General features: G+C 39.5%; 2 protein-coding genes across 4 annotated transcripts in view; both read right to left on the bottom strand.

Annotated features, from left to right (window-relative positions):
- LPIN2 (lipin 2) overlaps positions 1–6,978 on the bottom strand; it is a 45,858-nt gene extending 38,880 nt beyond the window's left edge. For 2 of the 3 annotated variants that reach the window (XM_030444085.1, XM_030444084.1), the window contains exon 1: positions 4,940–5,207. The gene's annotated coding sequence lies outside the window, so the exon portion shown is untranslated. Of the gene's footprint in view, positions 1–4,939; positions 5,208–6,957 lie in introns of those variants that run through there. The other variant, XM_030444086.1, reaches the window with a different exon arrangement.
- A 2,979-nt stretch (positions 6,979–9,957) lies between these two features.
- MYOM1 (myomesin 1) overlaps positions 9,958–12,642 on the bottom strand; it is a 74,692-nt gene continuing 72,007 nt past the window's right edge. Inside the window, exons 39-40 of the mRNA XM_030444158.1 lie at positions 11,378–11,501; positions 9,958–10,184 (exon numbers count right to left, since the gene is read on the bottom strand). Coding sequence (XP_030300018.1) covers positions 9,973–10,184; positions 11,378–11,501 — 336 coding nt within the window. The 3' untranslated portion in view covers positions 9,958–9,972. The remainder of the gene's footprint in view (positions 10,185–11,377; positions 11,502–12,642) is intronic.

The following is a 12,642-nucleotide window of genomic DNA, read 5'->3' as shown; positions in this document are numbered from 1 at the left end:
CTAAAACTGGTAATAAAAGTTCCGCTCATTTTAGCTTGTGATAAAATATATTCAATACAGCATCTTTTTTACTTTAAACTGCAGAAGTCTATCCATCCTCATTGTTGACTTCTAAACCAAATTCAAAGGCAAACAGCTTTGCCAAATTAAAATAAATTTACACATGAATAACAGAAGACATGCAGAGTTAAGACCACCTGCCTCAGATCCTTTCTCAAAGGGACATAAGAATTTTATTAAGACAAAAAAAAAAAAGCTGTTTTTTCCTCTAGTAGACTGGAAATTTACTATTTTAGCAAGTTACCAGCAACTAAAAATCATGTTCTTCTCAAAAATGCTGGAGTGGTAAAAGGCAGAGTTATCTGCTTTCACTCACAATTCCCAACTGTTCAAAAACTAAAAATAATGAAAAAAAACCCCTACCATAAGTAATAGCAGCATGGTACAAGAATCTAAGCAATTAACAAATGTTAGATAAACAACAGTGATACAAAAGCACTGGTGGTTAAAATGAGTCCAATCGAGTATCTAGTTCTCTATCTACGATGCAAAATGGTAAATTCAGTGTCTTCAAGATGGTCTGTTAAGTAAAGAGCCACTCAAATTACAGTATTTGTCAGTGCACCCTAAGTATTTTTTTAATTCTATGAAAAGAAAAATACCAACAAAAGAAATTTGTTGCTTACTTGGACTTGGCCCTTTTGTAATATGTCAACAGCTTTATCCACGTGATCCACTATGAATCATCTGATTCCAGTACTATGGCATCTATCCTTCTATTAACTTAAGCACTTTCTTTTAAGTTACCTTTTTTTTTTTGTTTAGAAGAACAATGAGAGTTGATAGAGCGAGTTTTACTGTTAAAATTACCAGCAGAGCAAACTCTTCTAAAGCCACACCATACTTGGTTGAACTTTTTTCTAGACACATAACACTCAGTTTCTGAATAGAAATTCCCTCTATCATTTTCAGATGAAAGTAGATTGTTTTTCCTGTGTGTTTCTAGAGAACACCTAGCATTTCTCTAATGAACAACCTTTTATCTTTTGATTTGCTCCATTTAAAAAAATTTTTTCCTCAGGAACTGATCTGCCTCAGCAGTATTTACATTTTCTTACAACCTTCCAGGATTCAAAATTCAAAGCATAGAACATAGTAATGTATTTAAGTGTTAAGTATATTAATGCATCTTGACCTATTAGTGATCTACAATATGGTTATCTTTAGAACTGATACATGAACGTAAGATCTGTGACTAGTACATATCTTCAGGATGGCAAGAAAGAACAGAAATATATTTATACTGAGAAACATACAGAATATCCAAAAAATGCTAAACATAGTATATATAGATAAGAAAACTTCTTTTGTACTAGATACTCCATATTGTTGAACCGATTGACCTCTATCAAATTAGAACAACATCCATAAAAACCTAAAGACATGGCCTAAAGCTGGCTTAGCATATGCTGGCTTCAGCCACACAGACCAACAAAAACATGTCACCTAATACAGTGAAGACTTTTTTATTGTTTCTTCATGTATTTACATTTCTGGTATTGAACATGAGCATTTTATATGAAGAAATGGGCCAGTTTCTCAGTTAAAGATCTTGTTCAGTCACTCAGTATAGATAATAGTAATGAAGTAGTGTCCCTTTTGAAGGGGGAGGAAAGGGTGACTCAGGACTTCTGGACTTAATGTTAAATTACATTACTGAGAAGCTGAAAGAAACTGAAGAAAACACAATGTTTAATTAGGAAGTGGAAACTAGAATCTTTTACTTGGAAATTCTTGGAGAAGAAGAAAAGGCTCCGGAGAGAATTCTTCCAGTACCTGAAAGGGCCTAAAGGAAAGCTGTGGAGGGACTTTTCACATGGGTGAGTAGTGATAGAACAAGGGATAATGTCTTTAAACTGCAAAAGAGTAGATTTAGGTTAGGCATTAGGAAGAAATTCTTCACTATGGGAGTGCCCAGGGAAGCTTAGTATACCCCATCCCTGGATGTGTTCAAGGCTGGGTTGGATGGGGCTTTGAGTAATCTGAAGGTATTGGGGGAGGTATTGGAACCACATGATTTTCAAGGTCCCTTCCAACCCAAACCATTCTATGTTTCCATGAAATTCCCATGAACTATCAATACATGAAAAAAAATTATCAAAATTAAAAAAAAAAATACTCCAAAAGTTCAAAGGCAACCTGGCTTGACTTGGAACAAGAGTTTCATATTTAATCAGCCTGCTTGCACAAACTGAAATGTAAGCTCTAATGTTACTACAAAGTAGAGTGTTTGTAACAATGAAGATAAGATAGCAGCTAGGCAGAATAAAAACTGTTTTTTAAGTGAAACATTCCTAGCAAAGCATCAACATTTTTACTCTGCTTGAAGTGGGTAATTTTATTTACAATTAAAAAAAAATCTCCACATACTTGTAACAGTGAGATATCTACAGGGATGAAAACTGTTTGTTACTGTAGGACCTTAAAATGCAACTTGAAGGAGATTAAAAGTTTATAAAGAAAGCAATCCTAATTGGCACTACCAGGTGCAAAGAACATTGGAATAGTATGGTGCTATGTTATGTTTTCAGATTTTGCCCAGTGCGGGATAAAAACACCTAATGCATGTGCTTTACACCTGACATGTATACGCCTGAAAGCTTTTTCACTATAGATGTATGTAACTTGCAGCAGTGAACCTCACACCAGGTGTTCTTCCACCCCTTTTAAGACAGTTACATACAAGGTATTTGCAATTCATGATCTAAGCAATGATTAAAAGTTACTTCATATGTAAGCAGAAGTTATTTTATGGAGGGAAAAGAATTGCATTCTAATTCTGAGATCACACACAGACCTTGAAGAGATGTTTTCCTATATGTTGTGATTTTGCACTTAAGTTGTAAGAGACCAGAAAAGAGGAGAATTGGGATCTGCAGTACTAACCATGTAAGCATTTTCCAGGAAGAGAGAAACAAATGCAACTAATTTAACCTGTAGCTTTGAAAGAGGTTCCCAACATGGCTTTGAACAACATCCTTTCAGCTTTATCTGATCTAGATTGCAAGTTCTCTGGTGCAGAGACCAATTCATGAAGCATGCAAAGAAGAGCTATTTTGGGCCTCAAGATATGTAAAGAGGTGTGTCAAGTGCAGTTAAGTATATTTTCTATTTCCCCATAATTAATCATGACTTTACACTAGTGGAAAGAAATGCTGAAAATCTGGAGAAAGGACAGAAAGTTCTCAGCCCTGAGAAAATGAAATATTTTAAATGCATGTCTTCCAAGTAAATAATAACAAAGAACTAAATTAAATTTTGTAACAAACTAAATGACAGAAATTGAAGTGTCCCCTCTTCAACAGACCATTAAAAAAAATTTTTGTATGCTTAACTGAAAAATTATGCTATGAGCTTAAAAATCAATACTGCAATTGGTTATGAGAGCCTTTCAGCACTCTAGTTATTCCTACTGTAACTAAGAACAGCACTAGAAAAAAACAGCATTTCATTCGAAGTTCCTAACATCCTGGTTTCATTTAGAAACTTTTTGACTTTAGCTTATCTGTTTAATATTCTACTATATAAGAGCAATATGCTTTACCTATCCTGCACACAAACAAGGGTTAGGTATCTAAATGATTGACATGCCCACACTTGGGGTAACATAAAAGTTAAGGCATTCCATGGGTTACGATTTTTCAATCTGACCAGTGAATATCTGTACATTCTTAAGATGTACACTTAACATTTTTTCCTCTTTCAATATGTTTGCAAACATTAAGAACTCTACATTCAAAGTTGTCCTGAAAAATGCTAAAGTATATAAAAAACACAAAAGTAAACAAAGAAAAAACACCAAACAAACAATTGAGTTTTGTAGCATAGCTTATCATCTTCTCCACTGTAAGTCTCCTGAATAACACCACATGCCACTATGGGATATGGCTAATAAAATCTCTCATAACAACAATGAAATTTGGTTAAGGAAAAAAAAAATGTCATCAGACAATGTGTACATACAAACTGCAGCCAAAACACAGGTATAATTATGACCAGATTTTGTTGGACAGAAACACACACCGTTTAAACAGCCTTTTGTCTCTGTTAAAACTCATTGATGTCTTCTACATGTACTCAGTAACCGCTTAACGAGAGGAAAAACGTAGTTCATACAAATTAATGTAGATGAGCACCTGGCAAAAACTGAACTATAGCATACACACAAAAATAAAGAGTGCGCTTCCAGGGACTAACACTTCATAGTCTCTGGGATAAACAGAAAAAACAGAGGAGGAGTGCCCCGCAGATAAGCAAGTCACCAACCCCAGTTTAAGAAATACCCATCGGTCAAACGGAAGGAGCTCGGGCAACGAGGCACGTATCACAATTTTAAACATTTAAGAGTCGCACCGCCAAGCGGAGCCACTAAAAACCGACGCCCGAAAACGGCACACCGCCCTCACGTCACCTCACGGCTGGGAGGCAGCTCCAGAGGTCACTCAGGGCTGCCCAGCGGGGCAGGCAGTCACCTGGCATCCAGGGAACTAGAGGGGATGTTTCCCCTCCACCTCCTACACCTCACCGTACATGGGGACGGCCCGGTTGCCGCCGGCCTGGGCTGCGGGAGAACCCAGGGTAGCGACTGGGAGGGCAGCACCGGCGGCGGGCGGGCGGGCAGGCCGGCCTCCTGCCCAGCGACTCTTAAAGTAGGGGCTCAAGGGTCGCTGCTCGGAGCCCCCTCTTCAGGGAGGGGAGCGAGGCTGGGTGGGCAGCCGGGGCAGGCTCCCCACCACCCACCTTCCCTCCCTCGCTGCCGTCCAGGCTCGCTCGGCGTTCCCCCTCCCCGCCTTTTCTCTCTCACACCCGGGCAGAGAGCCCAGCCCCTGCGCGCCCACTCCCCAAGGCGCCTTGGCGGCAGGGGCTCCGTCTCGCTTACCTGGAGCGAGGCCCGGGGAGGCCGGTGTCAGTCGAGGAGGGAGGGACGGACGGACAAACGGACGGAGGGACGGAAGGATGGATGGATGAATGGAGTGGAAGAGGCAGGGAAGGGAGACGAGGGGAAGAGGAGGAGGAGAGGGGAGAGAGGAGCGCAGGGACAGCGGCGCCCGGCTGGACGCGAACTGCGCCAAGCGCCGCCGGTTGGTGCAGCGCGCGCCCGCCCGCGCGTACTGGCGGCGGGAACGCGCCGCCGCGCGCTGAGGCCGGGGGGGTGAGGGAGGCGAGCGGGGCGGAAGGGCGAGCGCGCGCCGCCTCGCCGCCGAGGTCCCGCCTCGCCGGGGGGACCACGTGACCGGTGAGAGGGGGGGGTGAAGGGAGGGAGGGGGAGAGCGAGGAGGAGGAGGGCGCGCGTGCGCAGGGCGGGCGGCGGTTAAACGGCTGCGGGGGGGGGGGGGAGCCACAGCTCCGCTGAGGGGAGTCGGTGATTAGGACTGGACCGGACCGGACCAGACCGGACCGGTGGAGCGGGGTCAGTGTGGGGTAGGAGGCGGCTGTTGGCGAAGCAGAGTGGCAGAGGTTGTGGTGACTACGGCCTTGCTGTCACCCGCGGCGCGGAGGCGAGCCTGCGGCCTCCCCCGGGCCTGCCTTCCTCACCCGTCCTCTGCCTCGGAGCGTTTATGGCTGGGGTGATGCATCCCAGCTACCTGCGGCCGTGTCTTGGTTCCCGCCCGTTTCCTCGGGGGCCGGACTGAGGTAGATGAGCAGCAAGGTGCTCTCCGGAGTTATTTATTTATAGCCGTACTCTGAGCTGTGTCTGAGAATTAACACCACGTGACGGGGATGCTTCAGGAGCAGCCCCTTTCAAGGTGTTTGCCGCTTTGTGCATGTGTCATTGCCGCCTTCTTTTTGGGGTTGGTAAGAGGAGGCTGAAACAGTTTTTTTGTTTTTGTTTTGCTTGTTTGTTTTTTTTTAATGAAAGTGTAGAATTGAAAAATCAAAGCATGTCCACCAGGCCACATATGTATTTCAGGTCAGCAGCTTCATCTCCCATTGCTTTTGTGAATCATCACTGAAGTTGGCTTGATTATGTGTTATTAGTCACTTGAGTCACACTATTGCCCAGAGGCCCCAGATGAAATTAGGACAATAATATGTACTGAAACAGGATCATGTTCTCGCTCCAAACAACTTGCAGTATAAGGGAAAGAAAAGGTTTGCATAATTGAAAATACAGCTTAGGGTTCATGAATGTGAATTAAATGCATTATCAGTCTTCATGTTACTTCTTCATTTCACTGTACTTTTGCTTACCAACTACTTTTTCATCTGTTGACATGAGCTTTGTTAAAAGCTGGCTTTACCTTACTTGGTGTTGGGGCCATTTGGGGCTCTCACATAGGTTTTTGCATAGAATCATAGAATCGGCTGGGTTGGAAGGGACCTCATAGATCATCGAGTCCAACCCTTGAACCACTGTTGCTGTTGCTAGACCATGGCACTGAGTGCCACATCCAGTCTCTTTTTAAATATATCCAGGGACGGAGAATCCACTACTTCCCTGGGCAGCCCATTCCAATGCCTGAATATAATTGTCACATAATTGTCACAGAAAAATCAGGCTAATTAACAGAATATTCAGTGCAACTGACAAAAAGACCTGCTAGCATGCAAAGTAAGGTATAGACAAAGCTTACTGTTATAGTCCATGTACCTTTAAAAAGATCACTGACAATCTTTTGTACCAGTCCTACAAAGAGGTAAGTTCTGTTGATTAATCTGTACTTCCTGGGGAAAGCTGCCTTATAATCAGGATAACTTATAGTCCTTACTTGCAAATAATATATTTCAATCAATATTTCAATCCCTTTAAACATGGAACTAAACCTACATTACCACTGCATAATATGTAGGCTTAATTTTTAAATAAAGCAGTTATGGAAGAAGACACATGGAATTACATGGACAGGGTGGCTGTACTACACATATGGGAAGAGAAAGAAAGGCCTGATTTCATACCTGCCCATTTTGATGATGTCATTGTCACGTCACCCTTCAGTGCAGCTGTCTTTCAGCTGCAGCAGCAAGTTTCTGAAGTGGCCTCCCATGTGAATGTAATGTCATAATAATTACCTATAGTTATATTAGTGTAACATCTGTCACAAATATGCAATCTGTCCTTCAGCTAGTAGATCATTTCCCTGCTTTACCAAGTTCCTTATTTGGCATCCTAGCTCTTTAGTTCATGAGGGTAACAACATCAGTGGTTGCTCCAACAGAATGTTTTTTATTTGTGTTCCCACAATCCTGTGTGAAAATAAGATTATCCAGAAGTGTCACTGCTGATAAACATTGCAACCCATGTGTGATTTTAAATGTAGTCAAATGGTTCTGTGTGTTTGACAGGAGATTATGTTGCCTGAGAAATAATTTGCATTCTATCATTATGTAGTGGACAGAGACTGAAATATTTTTTCATGGTTATCATGGAGAATAGAATACAAATTCTATACTTCATTTGCAAGAAAAAAATATTGAAACAAGGTAACATAATAAACTTTAATCAACAGTGGTGTTAATTTTTAACATTTTGTTATACATTTGTGAAAAACTACAGCTTAAGTAATGAATATTTTGTTCTCTTTTTGATATTTTTGTGTGTTTTTCATTTACCATGTATGGTAACATGCATACAACACTGCTTTTGAATAGTAAAAAATTGGCAGTAATGACTGCGTTTCCATCCAAATTTAACAAAACAAAAACCAAAACCGAAACACCAAACCAAAGAAACAACAGCCCCAGACTCTGGTGCAGTTTTGTTTAAATTTTAAGGAGTATTTCCAGTAGGATTTAGTTGAAATATCAGGAAAATACTGATTTTTCTCTCAGCGAAAAGGGAAGACCTGATTCTGCTATAGTGACATCAAAGAGTGATCTGCCATTGGCTTCATGGTGAGAAAAGTGGGCTTTGTAATATGTGGTTTGGGACATTTTTAGAACATTCTTCTGAGAACTGGCATGTTTTCTATTAAAATTAATGAAAAGACCCCTGTGGCATTTTGCAGGAATTGGATCAGGCTCTCAGTGGTACAATCTGTTCTAAATATAACTTAGGCACTGTCATTGATGTTTATGGGAGATGGGCTCCATCTGAAGGAGCTGTAAGAGGTGATGGATTTTTAGAGAACAAGTTGAAATAACTGCCATGGCAAAGGGCAGCAAGAGTTGTGTGAAACAGCCTGCAGCTTTAGAACATTTTGAAAGGCTGGTCTCTGGCAGAGTGATGTAATTATTTTCTTTAACAGTTGCATTAAGGTTCTCATTTTACAAGTCTCCTGCCATGGGAAGATGTAACACTGAAATGAATCAAGTTTTATGTGTCAAACAGTACTTAAATGTCAGAAGATGATTTTAGTTGTACTTCTGTCTGTATTTTAAGTTTCACATACCACTTTTTAGTGTAGCAGTCATTATTTTGATTTGAATATTTTTTTCTCTGGAGCTTCCTACGTCTTTCTGCCATTCAGAATGGGCAATCCAAATTATTAAAGGTTCTACCTTGTTTACAGAAATATTACTCTAATTGCCTCCATACGAGCACTCTGTCTAGTATTTTATCCATCAGGAATCTTTCTGTTGGTTTTAAAAAGTTGAATAGAACCCTGTTGGAGTTCTGCTGGAAGGAAATGGATTCTTCTTTCTATCAGTGTCTCAGGTGCTGCATATTTATACACTCTTAAGATTCTTTATTTTTTCATGCCAACAGTCTTATAAGGATGGATTAGAAACTGTTTTCTTTTTTTTTCTCCAGAATGGCTGCATTTGTCATCGGGTCTAGCACCCTAGAAATATCAGCAGGGTGCAGTGCATTTTCATCAATAATGCATGGAAAAGGACAATGTTTGAGTCTTCTAAAAGATTAAATCTATAAACTTTCCTAGTACTTAAAATATTTTTATTTCCTGTATGTAATAATTTCTGGTCACTTAAAAGTTGAACTTAGCTTTCCTATTGACAAAATAAATTCTGACCTTTATTGGTTTTTTTTTCATCTTCAACTCTGCACTCCATAAAAGAGTCATATTTTCTTAAATATGTGAATTATCACAGTGATGATTTAAGGCAGAGATTCTTTAAATTTATTTAAATTATATTTATTCCTCACTTGTGTGGTCTATGAAGCTCTACTCTTTTATAAAAAATCAGTGTGTCTGATCCTGGTGAAGGGACGAAGGGATAGTGTTGGGCTGTGTCATTGACGAGAAGGAAGACAGAGGATTTAGCAGGTCTTGGGAGCAAGAATATGATCATTATAGCATAAAGGGTGTAGAGAAATGAGCATGTGCGGTAGCTGATAACTTCCTGGGTTTATAGCTCACCAAGACCAGGAGGGAATTAATGGAGAGGACTGAAAAATAGTCATATGAGACAAGAAATGGCCAGATGTCATCCTGAGCTACTTGATGAAACAGGTGTACATGAAAGAAACTTGAATCAAAAGAAAATCTGTTTCTGTTCTCCCTGTATCCCTAGGAGATGGTTCTGCTTCTGGAGATCTTCCCCTGTAGCCTAATTGGTCCTGGTGAAAAGTACAGTCCACATGGAGTTAAAAAGACTTTTTTCCTTGAGAAAGTGAGTGGGGTCAGCCTCCAGCTGGGAGGCCTACAGCTTTCTAATAGCAACATTTCTTTACAGAGTAGGAAATATGCCAGTTTGGACAGAATTTGCTCTAATAAACTCTTTATCATGGACATTATTAAAGTCACCTTGTCAGCATACAGATCATTATTCAGTTGCTTAGAAATTACTATAGTGCAACTAGTCTGGTCCTGAGACATAAGTGCCCATCTACTATGCATTTAAAGTTAAGAACTATGACAAATGTTAAAAACAAACAAACAAACAAACCACAAACCACTAACCACCTTTGGTGTTGAAATATTATGGCTAGTCTACCCAACGAAAAAATCCCAGCTTGAACTTATCCAGATCACAAGATCTCGTCCTCCATTCAAAAACAGTGAGGTTTCCTCAAGGCTTTTTTTCAGGTGTTTTTTTTCCCTGCCTATCCAAACTTCCTGCAGGCTGAGGAGCCTTTTCTGCTACTGCTGCCTTTCCATCGGTCTTCTTTGCTGCTTGCTGGTTGCTTTGTGTGTCCTTTTCTGTTTCCACAGGGGGGATTTCATTTGGATCAGGTGTCTTTTCTGTAGCAATAATTTCTTCTACTTGTGGCTTAATAAAATCTGATTTAGGAGAAGTAATAAAATTTCCCTTATGTATCCTACGCTCAGCAATGCGGAGGTATTTAGAGTAAGATTTTGCTTTCACATTGCTTATGACCTTACCATGTTATTTGCCTCTTCTCATACCCATATAAAGAGATTCTGTATCACAAATAACATTACTGCATTTTAGAGCCAAAAGCAAACCTGAGTCTTTACGGCCTCTAATTAAAAAGATTAAGGGGTAGAGCCTGCAGAATATTTATTGTTTCTCACATAAGTCATCCCATGATGGATGGACTGTGCAGAAATGTCTGGCTTTCTCAGTAAGGCCAGAGAGGACAGAAATCCAGTTAAAGATCTGTGCTTGCCTTAGGAGCAGAAAGGGGAGCAGAATAAGAGCATGGAATGTCCTGTCAGCTATGATTTAACATGTATACACCCTGTATACAGAATTAAAATACTTAGGCAAAAATATGAAAAACAGGTGTTTTGATAATGTTGGCATTTAAGCCTTATTTGGAGATAAAATGCTCTACATGAGGGAGTTGTAATTGTGAAGAATAAATCAGTGTCTAAGTAGCAATTATATAACAAGGGTCTAAAAGAACAGTAAAAAAACTGTAATATACAAGAATGTTCAATCACCAGAGAGCTTTTCATCTTCCAGCTTTTCTCTAAATTGGACAAAACTGGTCACTTATAATTCCAACTTTAACCATTCAATATGGACATAAAAATAAGAGAGAATAATTTAGTAATCTCAGATTTGATCAGGGTTTTTGATCCCTATTTGACCAGGGTTTTCTAAAACACTTTCGCATTTAGGGTTCCTTAATTTGTAAGGCCTATTTTTTTGGTGTTGTGTCAAACATCAAGCTGCTGAAATGACATAGAATTTAAAAAAAGACCTCTGGGTATATATGCATGCCTAGGAAGGCTTTCCTTTACATTCTGAAGTTTGAAAGTATTTTTTATTACTTAAAAACATTTCATGAGCCAATGTGAGAACTCTCAGCCCTGTGGAAGGGTGATTTAAAAGTGTCGATTTAAACCTCTTTCACTGAGGCTTAACCTGGCAATCCATTTGTTGTTGGTTATGAGCATACAGATTGTAAACTCCAGAACTATTGATTGGCACAGACTATTAACTGCATAATGTTTAACGAATTTTTCATTGGCGTAGAAGACCATGAAGGTGAAAGGGCTCTTACCTTTCTTTTCTCCTTCCTTCCGTTTGCTTGCTGTCATATTTCTTTTCTTTTTAGATACAGTTGTATTATTCTCATCATGGCCTTGGACTGTGTCAGTCTGTCCTGACACAGGCATCACAATCACCTGAAGCAAAGCAAGAACACAAAATGCACAAACGAAAAATGGGGCTGAATCACAAATGCACCTTGAAAACACCACATCTGAATCCCTGTCAGCAAGAGGTTTAGAGGCAGCTATTGCTCTAACTTTCACAGACACAATGCATCTTCTGAAGCAAAGAGAAGTAGAATCCAGTCTGTTATCTAGTGATGGCCCACCTGTATTTCCTTGCAGTTCTGCCAAAAGGAGGGAGGCAGGGGGACAGATTTTTGAAGATAAAGTAGTAGAAATAAACTGCTGCTAAACTACAATCATTAAAAGTATGCTGATGCTGAGTAGTAAACATCAGTTATTTGGTATTGTGAAGAACAAGTCATAATCTTGCTTGCACTCTGGAGGTTGGAGGTTTATGTCCTGGGACCAAAATGGAGTAACCTGTCTATCATCCTTGAATTGGCTTCATGTCATATTAAGAGAAATGATAAAATAATTTTATATCAGTCCTTTAAACTCAGAAAGCTCACTGTATCTCTAATTGCAGATATTCTCATTGTTATATTTTGAAATTTGAAACTTAAACTGTTTAATTTTGTCTGATAGCTGTTGTGACTAAGAAATCTGAACATTTTTATGATATCAACTCATTAATATAGTTTAGACACTTAAACTTTAAAATATGCAATAATGTCATCTAGTTTGATACCTGAGTTGTAACTATTTTAGAAAAGGCTTACATGAGCACATGCACTGTTTGTGTGAAATGCTGAAAACACATTAATTTTACATAATTTCATCTTAAAAATCACTGATATGGAATCTATTATGGAAGAAAAAAATGTTTATACCAGATAAACTTAACATGTTCCTTGGACTGTTCATGCATAAAGGTAAGCACATGCTAATGTGTTTTGGTTGTAAATCTGATCTAAATCTGGATTATTGTTTTTTTCTGATTAAGTTCATAATCATCATCCCTTTGTAAAAAATGAATAATAAAAACAAACAGAAGCTATCAAAAATTTGCAAAAATCACCACTTTCACCATTGATAACTGTTAAATGTATTGTTACCTGAGCCACTAAAAATTCCCTCATGCTTCCACCTTGCCTTTAAAGTTAGCTAACAGTAAACATGAGATGGCAAGGGCTTAAGTGAGCATTAACTC

Source organism: Calypte anna, chromosome 2 (assembly GCF_003957555.1).
Source record: "Calypte anna isolate BGI_N300 chromosome 2, bCalAnn1_v1.p, whole genome shotgun sequence".
NCBI lineage: Eukaryota > Metazoa > Chordata > Aves > Apodiformes > Trochilidae > Calypte > Calypte anna.
This window is presented reverse-complemented; position numbering and strand designations above follow the sequence as displayed.